The sequence below is a fragment of the Anastrepha ludens genome, chromosome 5 (assembly GCF_028408465.1).
Source record: "Anastrepha ludens isolate Willacy chromosome 5, idAnaLude1.1, whole genome shotgun sequence".
NCBI classification, from domain to species: Eukaryota; Metazoa; Arthropoda; class Insecta; order Diptera; family Tephritidae; genus Anastrepha; species Anastrepha ludens.
The window spans coordinates 58,373,193-58,391,214 of NC_071501.1; the positions used below are offsets into that span (position 1 = coordinate 58,373,193).

The 18,022-nt window shown below is 36.1% G+C and overlaps 1 protein-coding gene across 6 annotated transcripts in view; it reads right to left on the minus strand.

Moving 5' to 3' along the window:
- Window positions 1–8,653: 8,653 nt before the first annotated feature.
- The window catches only part of LOC128865151 (CUGBP Elav-like family member 1), a 117,073-nt gene continuing 107,704 nt past the window's right edge, over window positions 8,654–18,022 (minus strand). For all 6 annotated transcript variants that reach the window (XM_054105203.1, XM_054105206.1, XM_054105209.1 and 3 more), the window contains 2 exons: window positions 12,968–13,114; window positions 8,654–12,748 (listed from right to left, as the gene is read on the minus strand). In XM_054105203.1, the coding sequence (XP_053961178.1) occupies window positions 12,477–12,748; window positions 12,968–13,114 (419 nt within the window). In that variant the 3' untranslated portion in view covers window positions 8,654–12,476. The remainder of the gene's footprint in view (window positions 12,749–12,967; window positions 13,115–18,022) is intronic.

An 18,022-nucleotide genomic window follows, 5' to 3' on the forward strand; every position in this document is an offset into this window, starting at 1 on the left:
GAGGCTGATCGAACACTAGCGCCATCTCGGACTGCTGCGATTGCGTTTTTTACGTCCTCTTCACTTCGTTTCGGCGTTTTTCGCACATAATTACGCACCATTTTGCTGCAAAAACAATTAAAATTTATTTTATTCAATTAAAAGTAGTGACCTATAATGCCCCCAGACGGCTGACCTATAGTGCCCCCAAGCCCATGTTTTATGTTAGTGTCGATATTTTTTTTAAAAACAAAAATATCAAAAAACTAACACATTATTCGTGTTCAGCATTATTTTCTACGTAAAATAAAACTCACCTGACAAATATTTACATACATTAAATGCACCGCACCGTAGAATAAAAAAAATGCTATGTCGGAGAAAAGCTCACAAAAAACTAAACGACGGCAGACTAATCAATGGTGACGGCCGAAATGACAGTCGCGAACGTTGTTCCCCACCACGTATTCAATTCACGTAAGACGAGTGACCTCTGCAAAAACAGTGCGTCGAAAACTCCACCTACCTATTGTGCCCCCATACCTAACTTACCCCATTCTACTCTAGTAGCAAAACACTCAGTTTGATTATTGACGGGAGCATAGGTCTGGTTAGGTTTTGGTGGCTGCCGTTCTCCACGCGGTACATAGAGGCACACATATGACAATTGTGCCTTTAGTTCTCCATATAATTTAACCCGATTATATATCACCTTTTTATTTTTGGACATTCTCTAACTTACTTTTATAATTCTCTAATCATTTTTGACTCTAAGTCTTCAATAAAATCGCGCCAAAATCATTTTTCAATTGTTATGTAGCGCACACTACCTCCACATTGAAATATTTTCTAGTATGAGTCTTCACCTGCGTTGGGCACTATAAATAGTCCAATCATTTAAACTTGTTTCATACATGTAAACATACCCTTAATGTGCACACGCGACATGCGATTTTTTTGTTTTGCGGATGATGGGGTTTCAAAGGCCTAATGCATCATTGAAGCTGCCGTCGCGGCAATGGTATGTCCGTGGACTAAAATCTCAGCCTCGTTTGGAAAATCTCCCTTTCGCATTATTTCAGAGTGGCGTTCGATCTTCTTCATTATATTATACCTATGTGCCTGCGTCCAAGTCCCGCTTTTAAACGCGGAGAATTCTTTCCGCGAAACTACTGATGATCGCCCACATTTCCTCGCCACTTAGCATCTTGTCGAATACATTTTCAGTGGTTATGTGACCGACTGCATTATCCAGCGTTCAACATTCTTGTTCCCAATTATTTCTTGAACAGCTGGCCCCAATATTGGGCGATAGGCGGACACAACTCTCAGGGCACCCGTTCGTTGTACCGATGCTAATAGCTTGCCATCATTACTTCCCGTTTCGTTTGGGTTGAACCCCCTATGTTTACCATCAGTCTACTGAGTAGGGATGTCACCTTAGCGGCTTTCTCTGCTGCGTGCTTTATTTGGGCCCAGAAGGTTAGTATTGAGCCCTAGGTACTTTACACCTTTTTTGGGTTTAGCGTACTTGAGCAAGTTTGCATGCTAACTTCTAAAGGGATGTGATTCTTGTTTAGAAGTATTAGCTCCGTTTTCTCTGTCGCTAATTTAAGGCCACGTGAATCTAGCCACTTTTTTCGTATCATTACTTGGTTACGTTTTCTCCGAGGTTTCGTGCTGTGATGGCTGCTGCGATATTGTCTGCGTGCTATAGGGCATTTCTATATTGAATATCTCGTCATAACTAATGATCCAAAAGTCAGAACCGACAATCGATCCAACATCTTACTTTTTAGATATATCATCAAGGGTTCAACATGTGTCTTCATCAAATAGTTGTTGTAGTTGAGTATCTTCGAATTTTTTCGGTGCGCCTACGCGATCTTTATCACTCATGTCGAAATTGGCACTTTGGAGGCGTCGAAACCACTCTTTACAGGTTGTATTTGATGGAGCGTGAATAACGTACGTCTTGATCAATCACCAAGATTCAGCTGCACTTTTCTTCAAAAGGTAATAATGAAGCATGACTTAATGCAAATGCTGTTTTTTTCGGGACAAACGTAGACATTTTTGACGTCAGATAAAAAAGGATATTTACGCTTCAAACGAATGCTAACCACTGCGATCGAGACCTCACATATACACCTTCAAATTACCAGCTTATTATAAGACCGAAACCAAAAATAGTATCAGCAGCGACACCTCTTTTACGAGGGTGGAAACTTATTACCATACCCAATATTTGCGCGAAATCAATGTTTGCCCTTCCGACGCGTGTGTTTAGGATACTTTTGCTGCTGGTAGACCAATTTTATTGATAGTTCCTCTCTGCAATACGGCTACATAACATTCTGCATTATGTTCACATAAATATTGGTGTTCCTTGTGCCATCAATTTCGTGCATGGGGTCTGTGCCATAATTTGAGAAATATCCCCATACCTTTATTTTTGAGCCCCCATGTTTAATGGTTTTTAGAGTGCATTGTGGCATATTTTCGGTACCAGGTGGACGCATAGCATATTGCCGTGAACCCATACGATCGTACAAAACTATGTTAGACTCGTCAGCCCATAAAATATTACGCCGAATTCCAAACGCTTTGAATTATATTTTGGTGTTAGGAGTATTTTTTTTTCGTAGTTCGCAAGCTGCTTATCCAGCTTCCCGTAGCCTTCTACGTACATTGTTGTCAGCAACACTTAAGTTCACCTTTAAAAAAAAAAAAAAATATAAATAACAAATAAAAATCGTACTTTCGTCTAAATCCACCATCTCTCCCATCACTCATCACTACTTTTTAAGGCAGATTCGAACTGGATTTTAACAGGCGTTATAAGAAATCTATAATGTATTGATTTTGTTGGCTGAGGTAGGAGATATACTTCTCAAATACTCCTTTGTACTCAGTAGCTCTTGTTTTCAATGCCACAGTAATGAGAGTCCCTTTTATAAAGGATTGTGCTAAAAACTATGTCTAAGCCCTAATGCCAGTATATAAGACAACTAAACATACATTTCAATTTTGAAGTCAAAAAATAATTACTTTCCTTCTAATAAAAACATTCTATAACAGAGGTCCAAATATTAGGGTGTGCATAATCTACTACTTTTAAGGGGACAGATACCTGTAAACGGCCATATTTTCCCTGATTTTCATTAATATTTAAAATTATTTAAAATGAAGAAGTCAATATAGTTTTTTCCAAATTGGCATACAGTTTATTTATACATTAAATTAATATAAAAATGTTTTTTTTTTTACTTTAATCATTTAAAATGGCGTATGTGCACTCAATTCTTCCAGGAAGGTCGCAGATTTTTTCGCAAATTTTTCGAAAACTTTAAATTCACATAGAATGTAATATCATAAAAAAGATGTGTGCAAAATTTCAGGGAGATCGGTCGATAACTTTTCGAGTTATCGTGTACGCCAATTCGAAATAGAGTTTTGAGAAAAACGCGTCTAAAGTCGGCAATGTAACTATACCTCTCGCCCAGCGCTCGAACGCAAACTTTATAGTCGTCACGGTTAACGATCTATAAAATAAGAAATACTTACATTTACGTTCTAAAAATTTTTCGACATATTCTTAAAGGATTATATTAACATTTTATGAAAAAAACATTTTGTTTTTCGAAATTTGACAGGTATCTGCCCCCTTAATCTAAAAATGCAATTAATAAAAACCTGGTGATCGGTTGTCACCTGCATGTGCCCACACATAGTTATATGTATATAGAATTGTATGCAAATTCTTATGCTTCAGTAACCCCCAACCACATTCTGCAAGAATGCTGGCATTCATAAAATTAAATTAAAAAAAGCCAAAACAAAAAATGCATTCGTTGTGCATAACCGCAAATTGGGAAGTGAGTTGTTTGCAGTCGAGTGTAGAAACCGTTACTTGACTATTTTCTGCAAATTTAATTTACTTATAATTTTAACCTCAAACCAAGTGTCTGTGCAACATCCGCGAATGAAGGTATACTCGATTTTTCTTTACCCTAACTTAAATGTAGTGCTATAACGTTCGGCTCTTCTTTAGTCGTGCAATTTTTGTTTTCAACATCCAACATCCTCATCCGCCACATTGTTGATACGAGTATTGCAGCTGTGCAGATCATGAATACTTGCAGTTATCCTTAAAGTCATAAATCAGGCGGTTGCTGGCTCAATAATAACAAACATTGCGGCGCAGCAGTAGTGTGGCCGTCAATGTTTCCTATCAACACATGAAATATTTAAACGGCAAAGCTATACGCCCTCTCTGTCCTGCCCTTACTGCCGTTCACATCCTTCAACTTGATGCCAATTTTAGCGTTGGCAACGATTTTTATTTTTCTAGCGTTTTTACATTGAGGTGTCAAAGGTGTGTTATTGTTGGCGAAACTACTGATGGTAGTGAACACAAATAGTTGCAAATATTGTTGCAGCACTTCGTTGCTTTTATGTTGAATTTCTGGTTTCAAGAGCGGAGTTGGGCTATTTTGTGCATTTTTCTTTCTTTCGATTTGTTACGAGTATAGCAGCCACAGTGACCGTAGTTGATTTTTTGAGAAGGCACCACAGTTACATACCTACATGCGTTGGTTGCACTGCCACGGGAGCTTTTCCGTTGCCGGTGTGAAAACATAAATTGGCAAGTAATTTCTTTTCACAGCTTCGCTCTTTTGTTTTCACTTTTATGGCCTGAGCCAGTTTTTTTCGCTTAAGCGAAACAATACACAGAGCAGTGGGTCAAATCACGTAAAGCATTTCTGTTTGAAGTAAAATTTTTCGGTATTATTCTTTTCACTTCAGTCTGTACACTGAAATATGGAGATATTTAATTAGTTTTTACTGATTTCTTTTAACTTTTGATAACCTTTCCAATTACATACTCTTTTTTCTAATAATATATATATATATATGTATAAATACAATTGGCGCTTACACCCTTTTTGGGTGTTTGGCCGAGCTCCTCTTCAAATGGAGGGGCCTACAGTTTTAAGCCGACTCCGAAGGACAGATATTTGTTATTTTTTATGAGGAGCTGTAGAATTTTGGGAAACACTATGTAAAATAAATAAATCAATTTTTACAATGCTAGTGGATTTAATTCACTCACATCCTGAATTATAAACTGTGTTCTTGGCTAAATATTTTTAACTTATTGAGTTCCCCCGAATGTATTTCTCCATTCGGTATAACCTGGGTGTGCAAGCCATTGTGGATATTAAACACCAAACTACAAAAAAAGATGTTTTTCAAGTAGCGGTCGCCCCTCGGCGGGCAATGGATTCCCTCCGGGTGTATTTCTGCCATGAAAAAGCTCCTCAAAATTTTCTCCTTTTACAATACTTTTTCAAAATGTTATCCTTCATTTGAACCAAGTTTTAAAGCTGCTTAAAGGTTCCAACAGCATCTTCAAGCGTTAAAAACGTTGACCTCGCATTTTAGTTTTGGTGTTCGGGAACAAAAAGAAATCATTAGGTGCGAAATCAGGGCTGTAAGGGGGATGATTTTTTGAGTGCCCAAAAATCCTCACACATGATGTGTAAGAGTTCGTATTGTCTTCGCGAAGGATGATTCGCCTTCAACAGTTGATTAATTATTCGAGGACTTCTGCCAAACAACTTGACTCAATTACTCATTATGTCCAAACCACAAACTTCAACCAAATTTCACTTTTATCAAACATCAACAGAACTAAATTACTACAACTAATAAAGACAAACTAAACCAAATACCAATTCGATCTGCAAAACACCGAGGAAAGTATTATACTGAAACACTGAAAAGTTATCCGAAGAAGAATTAGAATCAACAAATAAAATAAATGTTATACTCCCTATAACTCCTAATACACACCTTTTTACTAACTACCGGCTCTATCTTCAAAACACTTATTAATATGGATAATAGATTACCAAGGATGATACAATAAGTTACCAATGGTAACTTACCATGTACAGAATGCAAAGGTGTGGCCAACAAAAGACCGTTAACCGGCTCTCTGCTATTTTGAAGGAATCGGCTGATTTGCTGACGTAGCCGGGGTTATCAAAAACTAACATTCTGTTGGTGATATACGAAAAAAATCAACACTTCGTTGCCATTTTTTTCTATTATTTCATCTTCATCTCAATCCACTCCCGTGGAATGGCAGGATTTGGCTTTGAGAGAATTGTAAACCTTCGACTAGGCCACACGAATATTACTCATCAACTCCTTCTCAATGGGAGCAATTCTTCAGTATCTACAATCCAAGTCCTTGACAGCTGTCCAAAGTTCGAGAACGCAAGAAAAAATATCTTTGGAAATGAAAAACCGTTATATTGAACAGTTATGTAATATTTGATGTGAATACATAAACAAATATGTATATATGTAGAATCTAATTAGACATTTTTAAAAGCCTTTTTTAAGCAAAACGCCTTCGCAAAAAATAGTAAATCGTCTGTATGTATTTTAGTGTCAATATTCAAAATTTCGAAATGTGCAGTTGCAGGTTATTTATGAAATTCTAAATGTTAGGGGTACGAGGGGTGCCTTTTATACTTCGGGATTTGGCAACCCTGGTGTTGCAATCTCTCAACTGACAGCTGTATCGCAAAGTTTGACATTTTTTGGCTTTTACGTACTCAGAACGTTTTGAAATACCAGCGCTATTTGTGTTGTTTACGAGTACAGTAACTTAAAAGATTCATCTCGGTCCAAAAATGGAATTAAATCGTGAACATTTTCGTGCGATTACTTTTTACAACTTTCGACGTGGATTAACTCAGCAACATTGCATGGATGAACTTAATTCATTTTTTGGCGATGAAGCTCCATCAAGGACCAGTGTTTATCGATGGTATGGTGAATTCAATCGTGGTCGTAGTTCACTCCAAGACGAATTTCGTGAAGGTCGTCCAAAATCACTTGTTATTCCGAAAACCATTGATGCTGTGTGTGAACTAATATTGCAAGATCGTCATGTGACCTATCGTGAGATTGAGACAATCTTAGGCATTAGTGGGACCAGCATACATTCAATACTGCATAAACATTTGACTGTCAAAAAAATTTGTTCGCGTTGGATCCCACACAATTTGTCAATCGCTCAAAAAAGGCTCGTGTCGATTGGTCGAAGGAAATGCTCAAAAAATACGATCGCGGGTCTTCGAAACACGTCTGTGACATCGAGACACGTGATGAATCATGGATTTTCGCGTATGAGCCCGAAAGTAAACAGCAGTCGACTGTATGGGTGTTTCAAGATGAGCCAAATCCAACAAAAGTTGTTCGCGCAAGAAGCACTTCCAAGCAAATGGTCGCCTGTTTTTTCGGAAAAACTGGACATGTCGCAACCGTACCACTAGAACAACGCAGAACAGTAAACTCTGAGTGTTATACAACCATTTGTTTGCCAGTTGTCTTCCAAGAAATTAGGAAAACCAATCGCCAAAGACGGATCACTCTTCACCAGGACAATGCGAGCTCTCACACATCGGCTGAAACAACTGCATTTTTGAGCACCCAAAACATCGAATTAATGGGTCAGCAGCCGTATAGCCCTGACTTGGCACCGAATGACTTCTTTTTATTCCCGTACGTAAAAAACAAACTGAGAGGTCAACGGTTTTCGACACCTGAAGAAGCGGTTGCGGCATTCAGAATGCATGTTTTGGAGGTACCTCATTCAGAGTGGCAAAAGTGCTTCGACAATTGGTTCAAACGCATGCAAAAGTGTATAGATCTTCATGGAGAATATTTTGAAAAACAATAAAGTGATTTTCGATGATTAAAATTTGTTTTTGTTCTCTAATCCCGAGATATAAAAGGCACCCCTCGTGATCTAGAGTAGAATTTTGAAAAAATTGAAATTTTTGTTGTTGCAAATTATCAAAACTGAGACATTTAAGAATATGTTTTTAAGAGGATTTTTTTTGAATTTCTATTATTTTATGAGTTATAGCCTTTTTGGTGACATGACATCGGTTCCAATCCGTCTTTTCTGAAAACTTTAAACGCGTCTTTCTCGAAGCTAAATTTTTCAAAGCGTTTGACATGATATCTCAAGTTGTACTTAACGGGTTCACTTGAAATTTGGTACGACTCTTCCCAATACATATCTCTATCGTACAAACTATTATTTTAACAAAATATGTACAATTTTTTTACTGTTTTTAAAAAATTCAGAAACGTCCGAAAAAGTAGGACAGCCATAATTTAGCAACAAACATTTTTTTTACACTTTTTCTTAGTATGAATGCCACCTAAATTTCAGATCATTAGAAAGCTTGCAATCATAACAAGTTTAGTGCGCCATATTTTTCGGACCCCCCACTTCAACAGCTTACAAAATTTTCAGTTTTTAATTTTTTGTTTTATGTACTGTTACAAGATTAATAAATGTCTGGTAAATGATAAAAATACTTTTCGTTTTTTATTTATAGCACCCACAAAAACACCTCAAATTCATGCCTCTACACTAGAATACGCGCTTAAGTTCGTGGGAGTTGGTGAATTTTACAGAAGCCCCAAGTTCTAAATAATAGTCGGTGAATGCACTTTACCAGGTGCTAACAGCAAATACCATTTTTTAAGTTTTAATATTAGCGGGAAAAGCTTTTTTCGTGACTTTTTATATTCAACTTACAAGATAATAAAACGCTACTGGTTTAATTCTTTACCCACGAATGCGTTTACTAGTTTCTTTATTTGTTTTAATTAAATTCAATAATACATTGATTACTTTTTAAAATTATTTTCTAAAAATAACTTTCTGTTTTGCAGGTTTCCAAAAAAAGAATCCTAAAAAATTTTAGCATATACATGTGTATGTATATACTCGTATATGCTTATCTACATTATTTTAGTGATTTGACGACTTAGTACATAAACAGTAAGTACACTTTTATAGTAACAAATACATACGTATGTATGTAAATGTATATGTATTTAAATTTACATCATTTAGAGGTGTTCTACGAGAAATAAAAAGCACTAGGAATTTACTAAGTATGTTTGCTTAAAATTATATTACTTTAATTAAAAATTTGTAAACTTGATATATGTAAGTGATAAAGCGCGGCGGATTTTGGGGTGCGCGTATGTCTAAGTAAAGTATAATTACAATGGCTTAAATTGTGCCCTATTCAATTCTCTTAGATCTTTATTTGGTGCGAAAGCTTCATGACTATTAGCGATTGAACAAAATGATGTTATTCATCATGCACCTAGCGCAATGATCTTGAACATTAAATTTAAAAAGTAAATGTTCTTGTATGTGCCTAAATAGCATGTTAATATGTATGAATGCAGTTAGTATTTGTGCTCTAATTGCCTTGGACCACCTAAAGTAGGCTGCAATCACGCTTTGACCGCAGTTAGCTTTCATTTGTATGTACGAATACAAGTTGGATGTTGGATTCTAGTTAAGGTGAGGTGAAATAAGGAACTAAAAATTACGGACATTTAGGCTTCTGGCTAATAATCTTTTGTTTAATTCTTTTACTCTCAAAACGTTATTCCAATGAATGAGGGGTTGCTTAGTGGCTTGGAACCATGAAAAATTGCGTTCCTATATATTATTTCTGCTGATACTCCTTTTTCTGCGCTTGTACAAAACTAAAATCAATATTAAGGTACTGATATTGTTTAAGGTACTGCTAAGTGGCATGTGCCTCTGCTTGTCATATATTATTAGAACAAAATTGTGCGGCCACAAACAACAAAAACAAAACAAAACAAAAACAAATTAGTACTGTGACACTTTTTTAAATCTCGGATTGCATTGCTGAGAACTAGACGGCGCGTTTCCGAGGTGTAGGAAAAAAGAACAAAAGGATGCCATCAGATTAAGTGCAGCTGATTTCCGGTGATAAGAATTTTAAAAAATTGTAGTATACAGTTTTATAATATTGTGATTTCTAAATCACATGCATAAATTGTGCAAAATTGATTTATTCTGTCCAGTAGAACAACCTTGAATGCCTGAAAAAGAGAACAAAGAAAATACGAAGAGACCGAGAACTTCTAAAAACTATTAAACAGACATAATCAGCGTACCTCGGCCATATTATGAGAAATCCGAAATATCATCTGCAGCTTATTTTAGAAGAAAAAATTTAAGGTAAACGTGGCAAACGTGGAGAAAAGAAATGTCTTGGATGCGAAATATACCTCATTGGAATGGTATCGGAGGATTTGGAGAGCTATGCAATGCTGCACAACAAAGAGATGTACATATATAAAATCATTGTAAACAGCATGAATGAGGTTAAGTTTGTAAGCTGAAATTTATTTAAGAAATGAAATTTATATGATCGCTTATAATTCGAAATCGAATAGGCATAATAGAGAAGACAAAATACATCAATGTACTAGATGAAATCATGCAATCCAAGGAAAAGAAAGAAATTACCATTATCAATAAAAAATTATAATAATGAGCTCTAGATCAGACCCTTATTCGGTTTTATGTTCTTGCTCAAGATGCACGCCGGAGTACCTAGTACCTACATAAACAATTTTTTCCCAGCGGTATCTAGAAACTACTAATCATTGCTTCGTCACACTTAAATTTCTTTGCTTCGATAAATATGATCTGATCATATAATAATAATGTATATAACGTATCCTGAATTCATTCTACAAATGCCACATAAATATACCAATCCGATGATAGAAGCTTATGAAAACTAGAAGCCATTTCAGAAAACACTCGCTTCATTGAAATAAGTAAACATGTAAGTAAAATGTAGTTTGATAAATTAGTAGGACGCAGATATAATTTTTAGGAATACCGTTAGATGATCATAGACGAGACAATGAAAAACACCACCAGAGCTGAACTAGTAATTTGCTTCCAAGCCACGCCATAAAACATGTTAAAATACAACGATTGGAGTGTCCGTGACATGCTAATACAAATTAGCGATAATTCTTAGTGGAAAGGTTTTTCGATTAGACACTTAAGGTTAGATAACCAAAACCAATGTGGTCATGAACGCGGTGGAAGCCAAGTTCAGGGTTGATTAACTGGCGCAAATGACGAAAATTGGCGTAAAAGAGTGAGGCAACTGAGGAAATTTTGAGCTGTCGGCACAAAGCGACACAGGCGCATAAGAGGACGTGTCGGCTTTCCTTCCAGGGTTTCCATAACACCACACTAAATGTTGATCACCATTAATAGCGAAACGTTCAACCCAGCTCCGAAAATTCCGATACTATGATAGTTTCCTGATAACGATGGGAAATTGTTTTCACATTCTAAAGCTTACAAATCTGTAAGTAAAAACTTAAAAGTTGTTTGCCTCTCCCTTTTTTTACTCTTATTACTGTAATTTTAGCTAGATTTAGCCATCTATTTACATTATCTATCCCAGGAAAACAGCTGATTTGGGAGGGGAGACGCTATACAACAGAACTGTTCTATAATATAATAGGCGCCTTCAGTTCGTCACTTGTCTGCTCGCTATCTCTGGGCTCTGCTAGCGAGTATGGTAACATCTCATAAAACTGTTAATCCTAATTGTTTTCAATGCTGCCTTCTCTCTTTTCTGCTATTTGACAAGTTTCATTACACCGCGTTCATACGCGAAAACTTTTGTTGGTTCATCTTTGCGAATTCTCTTTTGATGTTCTCGTCGTATTTACGCACCTTGCAGTTATTAGTTTTTAGTCAGTACAGTCAACAACAACATTGAGAATAACGAGAACAGAAAGGGTGGTGACAGAGCATGGCCATCACAAGTAACGAGTTGAAGCAACAAATGTTTCCTTGCATGAATGCGGTCTTAGCTAATACTCTTAAGTGCTTCCAGGCAAATATACTTTTTGGCGGCTCTTTTCCAACGCTACCAACATATGCATCTTTATATCAGTTGCTTCGTTTATTCGCCGCTTGCGATTAGCTTCAAAAGAGGTTAGGTGCAGTGGAAAAATATATCATAATTGCCACCTTTTGCAGGAATATTAAACTTGAAATCCATTCTGACTTTGGTTTGGTGACTGCATATTTTAGATAGTGTTAGTAAAAATTATAAAGATTTCATTAGAAAATAAAATTTAAAATTTTTTGCTGATATCATACTCTAAACTACTTTTTAAGGTACATACATTTTTTGAATTACAATTATGGCTCAAAACATTTATCTGTCCTGTACTGAATACAATTTACGAACTATAAGTATAAATTTAGTTTTCCATTTTGGTTTTACGAGTATACCTAATCAATTCAGCAAATTTGATTTAAGTTTACCATGCATTAAATAGCTAACTGTTTTTACATGTTTTTTTTGTTTTATTTAAGCTTTTTCTTTGGTCTTTTTATGTATGCATTTAAATATATACATATGTAGGTATATTTAGCTACTTGTATAAGCATTTTGACTTGTATTTTTACTTTCACTATGAAAATTGGTCCTTTGGTTTATTTCTTTTTAGGGGCTACTATCTTTTTTCTTGTCTTCATCCAAATGACGACCAAAATAATCGAGGGCGACTTAATTGGCTGTTCAATATGGCTTTGCTGCATCTTTTGAGCGCTTAAGTTGCACTTTTAAGCGTTTGGTGCCGATCTGGAAACCATGCATTGCTTGAATGGCTGCGTTCGCCGAATGGGGATTATCGTAGGAGACGAAACCGAAACATTTGGACAGATTGGTTTGTTTGTCGATGAACACTTTTGCAGAAAGCACATTCCCGAATGGTAAAAATGTGGATGCGAGATCAGTGTCGGTAAATTCCTGAGGTAGATGATAGATGAAGAGATTGCTACCTTCCGGTCCTTAAAAAGAAAAATAGACTTTAATGAATGCACGAGTTTTTGAATGTAATTATGTAGAGAAATTGTTATTTTTACAATTCACAAAAAATTATGGCGCATGTTTTGTATTTTACCAACTGTTCTTGGCCAAAAAAAGGAACAGAAACACGTAGAGTTTATGTGAGCTTAAAATTCAATTTGCCATGGATGTCTAATGCCAAATGGGTCGTTAGTCCTTACCTTCAACTTGTTTTCCAGCAACTCCAGCTGCAGCGGCTTGTAGCGCTGTGGGGGTTAAGGGCGAAGCAGACGTTGGAAAAGCGGCACCATTAATTAAGGGACTTAACGTTGAGGCATATGGCGAGGTAAGATGTTCTCCACCAGACCCTAAAGTTTGGAAAAATAATAAAGTGTTATTAAAATTGTTTGCAGTTCAATTTAAAATTTCTTATAACTCTATGACTGGAGACTGCGGGGATAATGTGGTTGAAACAAATGATTTTGTACTAAAAGTATTTATTTACTTAACATTCTTAAATACCTAAGGGGTTTCAGCGTCACACATACTTAGATACATATATGCACGTAAACACGACATCAACCTAGCAAGGAAGTAATACTACGGCATGCAGGTGGTGTAGTCATATGGGAAGCATACCATATCTTTCTTGGTGGAAAGGCACACTCCAGCTACGAGTTTTTATTTAAATTAACAGTTTTGCAATACTTGTTGTTAAATATTTGTTTGTGTATGTCTATGAGCGCATCAGTAGGAGTTTATGCAACTTTCATGCAATTTTCAATATTTTAGGCAGCAGGTGGAGAGCCTTTTGTGCTGGATATCAGAATTATTAACTCATTCATAGAAACACCTACGTATGTATTATATATACGTGCATGAGTGCATCAATGTGTGCGGGGTACAGGTTGTATGGTTGGCCCTGTGGAAGGGTTTGTTGGAATTTTGTAAATTGAGTTGCTTTTGCTTTTAATTAAAACACACAATATAATCATGTTGTCATGGCTCAAATGTATACTTACATATACATATGTATATATTTACAACAACGTACATTTGTTATGAAATGTGGTAGCAATAGTTTGTGAAACCTCCTTCATTCTAACCCATTTATTTACCTATTTTTTGCTTTAGTTTTTGGAACATTTTACCTATAACGCTGTTGATTTTTTTGGTGAAGAAACTTTACTAAGTTGGGAATGAGTTTCGACTGAGTTATCTTGAGTTCATTTATGGCATACCGAAAAATAATTTATTATACCACACCTGTGAGGAGCGAGTGTTGCTAAGCCTACAATATTGAGAATATGAAATAAAATGTGCTACAGAATTAAACGAATACTAGTTACATTTTTAAATACATGTGTATATGATTATGTCTCCCTCAATTATTGCGAACTCATTTTGAAGGAAGCAAGCCCACGTATGTGCCAAAAATAGTCACATTGTTCAAATTTAGTTATTTCTTCAAAAAAGTGTTAAAAAACCCAATAGCATAGCATTTAGTCAATCACATATTACTCAAAGCGCCATTTATTGGCCCGAAGAATGGATAAAAACTTCCGGTATGGGCGGCATCTTCGACTTTAACTGTTCAATCAGCCGTTTGAAGTTTCTAGCCGGAAAAATATTCCTAGCTGTTCGCAGCTGTCCCGAGCACTGCACATATTTTTATGTAGCGTTTTTAATTGCTTATGGCTCTCAACTTTATTTCCCATTGCTAGCGGCGGCTCAAACGACATAGGGGATTCGACAGCAGAATTATGCACGCTCATTCCATACGTATTCATACACTCGTCCAATCAATCGTTTTTCAGAAGCAAGCAAGTCCAATCAGTCGATTTTCAGCAAGGAAGTAATATGTCCAATGGTTGTGTTGATTTTTCCATATATCACGTCTGTCATATCCCTTATTACCTGAGCAATTCAGCTGATTCCTTCGAATTCGCTGATTAACGGTTCGATGTTAGCTACACCGTTGCATTCTGTACATCGTGCCGTATGTATGCTCGTAAAGTAGTATGTAATACGTTGAATGTAGAGAATGGCCGAACTTCGCCATCGACTTCGGCAAAAAAAAAGCTGACTTTTGTCCGGACATTTCTTAATTTTTATTGCATCCGAAAAATCGAGTTTAGAGCTTTCTCAAGCGGGCGTCCTTAAGTTGACTTTTTGAGTTTTATATTTACATTTTATATATATAAACTTTATATACTATATATAATGGGTGTTTGCGTTAATTTTAATTTTTCGGCAAGTTATTTGTTAACAACTTTTTATATAGACTTTTATATTTTTTGCAATATTTCAACAACAATTCGTTCCAAAGAAAAGAAAAAAACTAATTAGAAAACTAATTAAGCAACCACTTTTTTTAACAATTAAATTTTTACCAAATTCTCATACTCGTATATACAGTAGCAGAAAAAAGCCAAACGTTTGAAGCGCGCTCTAGCCAGTGTGCGCTGCCTGCCAGTGGGAGCCCAAGCACTCACACGCCTCCACTATATTGTCGTTCAAAGTTACCGTAATTTATTTTATGAATTTTTTTCGGGGTACATGAAAAGTGTGTTAAAAATTTAATTACACAACTTCTAATTAACTATAAAGAAAAACATGTGATAAAAAATTTTCAAATATTCTTTATTTTGTTTTATTTTTAATTGATTGCTGAATTAGTTTTTTGAGTTCTGTCAAAAAATATAAAGTTCGAATAAATTTTTATTAATTAAAAAAAAAATCATTAAACATTGAATTGGCCACTTATCTTAAGAATTATCTGCTGTCAAAGAGTTGTAAAATTTTTTAATACAGGTATCAAAGCACACATTTCCTGTTGAAAAAATTGCTCTAAAATATCTATCTGCCCTCCTTCGACTGTGAATGGGGAATATTTGTTCAGTTCTGCAGGTCAACTCTATACGGATATACAGTAGCGCTTGCATAGATATCATAATAAGATGCTAAACTCGACAGTGCTGCGGGTTGCCAGAAATAAGGAACCGACGAAATACGAATAACCACCGAAAACAGTTATTTTTTGCGCTAATGGAAAAGTGTTGCGGTTTACATATTTATAATTATTTATTTTAAAATAAATTCAATTGAAACAAACTAATTTACATTAAAATTTCTATTTTAAATTTTCCCAAATTCTCTTATTCCCTTTTGTACCTTGTTCGGCTTGCACTTTTTATTCATCTTGTGTACATATATGAATTATATATCACATTTTGCTGAATGCATTTCGCATACTTATATGGAATTTTATTGAAAAAAGCGTAGATAATTAAATTGAGTTTGTGTTGTGATCTACTTAGTTTGTGGTATTTTAAAAACATAATTGCATCGTTAATTATTTGTATGTTCTACAAAAATAAAAGATATCTTCATTATTTTTAATTTATTTTATTTTTTGTTTAAACTTATTCTGTTTGTTGGTTTACAAATTTGCTTCTGTTGTCACTTTCTTATTTTGTAATAAAAATTGATTTACTTAATTATTTTCGTCGTAGCCGTGGGTGCGTGACTACAATTCGGAATTCAGAGAGAACGTAGGTTCGAATCTCGGTGAAACCAAAATTAATAAAAACATTTTTCTAATAGTGGTCGCCCCTCGGCAGGCAATGGCAAACTTTCGAGTGTGTATTTCTGCCATGAAAAAGCTTCTCATAAAATATCTGCCGTTCGGAGTCGGCTTCAAACTGTAGGTCCCTCCATTTGTGGAACAACATTAAGACGCTCACCACAAATAGGAGGAGGAGCTCGGTCAAACACCCAAAAAGGGTGTACGCGCCAATTATACATGCATATTATATATATATAAGCCTTGACCTTGAGCTCATTTTTCAATATGCGTTGAGTGCTGTCTTGCGATATTATTCCTTTCGGCAACGCCGGCCGCCGGTCAAAGTCAAGGCTTACAAGTTCCAAAAAGCACACGACCTTTCACCCCAGCAAAAAAAAGTTCGGTGCGAAAGAGCAAAGGAGTTGTGGCGAATTTCCTAACATTGTGTTTTCTGATGAAAAAAATTTCCCAATTGAGTAGTTCATAAACACTCAAAGCGATCGTGTTTGCTTGACCGTACGCGAGAATTTATACGAGAATTTGAGCCTACGTATGGCCACTCGAAGCAATTCCCCATCGCAAGTAATGGTTTGGGCCGCAGTGAGCGCTAATGGACGCTCTCCAATCGTTTTTATCGAGCCTGGTGTCAAAGTAAATGCGACTTATTATCGGGAAATTTTTTTAGAAACTGCGCAAACATTTCGGTCGTAGACCATGGACTTTCCAACAGGACTCGGCACGTCTCATAAAGTTCGTGTGAATCAAGAATGGTTAAAAAATCATGTTTCACACTTCATTTCGTCCACACAATGGCTTTCGAATTCACCAGACGCAAATCCGATGGACTATTCCATCTGGTCCATTTTGGAGAGCAAGGTGAGGACTAAAAAATATGCCAGTATGGATGAGCTGAAAAAAGCGATTATACGAGAATGGGCCAAAATACCTCAAGATCACATTCGTGCAGCATGCAACTCATTTTGTGACCGATTGAAGGCTACAGTCAAGGCAAAAGGTGGTCATATCGAGCTAATGTGAATATATGTTAAAATTGTAATCATTTTTTAACAACAATAAAAACTAACTTCACACAAAAAAGTTATGGTGTTTTGAATAGCTAATACTTCATACCGTTCATCCTGTATATGGTGGTGGTGGTGTGAATGCTGAAAATTCCCATTTTTTGTTTAAAAAATACCCAATTAGTTTTTCTTTCTGAGTGACATTGGTGACGAATGTTATAAAAAAGTCAACATTTTGATAGCATTCTCACGAGAAAGAGAGTTTCGCATTTAATCATCTATCCCGCTTGTAAGATGAGCTGTTAAGTAATATATGTAAGGGTGTTTTTTTAGAGGTTAGGTTTTCAAGATTAAATAAAACGTATATAATTTAATGTTATGGCCAAGAATTTCGCTTTATTATAAAGATAAGGGTTTGCCATTATGTTTTAAAAATGATTTCGGCAAGTGGCCGCCGCGGCTGGCTCGAATAAATTCCAGCCGAGAGGCCCAATTTTCGACCACTTTTTGCAGCAATTGGGGCCGTATGTCAGCAATAACGCGCCGAATATTCTCTTCCAAGACGTCAATCGTCTCGGGCTTATCTGCGTAGACAAGCGACTTCACATAGCCCCACAAGAAATAGTCCAGCGGTGTTATATCGCACGATCTTGGAGGCCACGCCACAGGTCCACGGCGCGAGATAA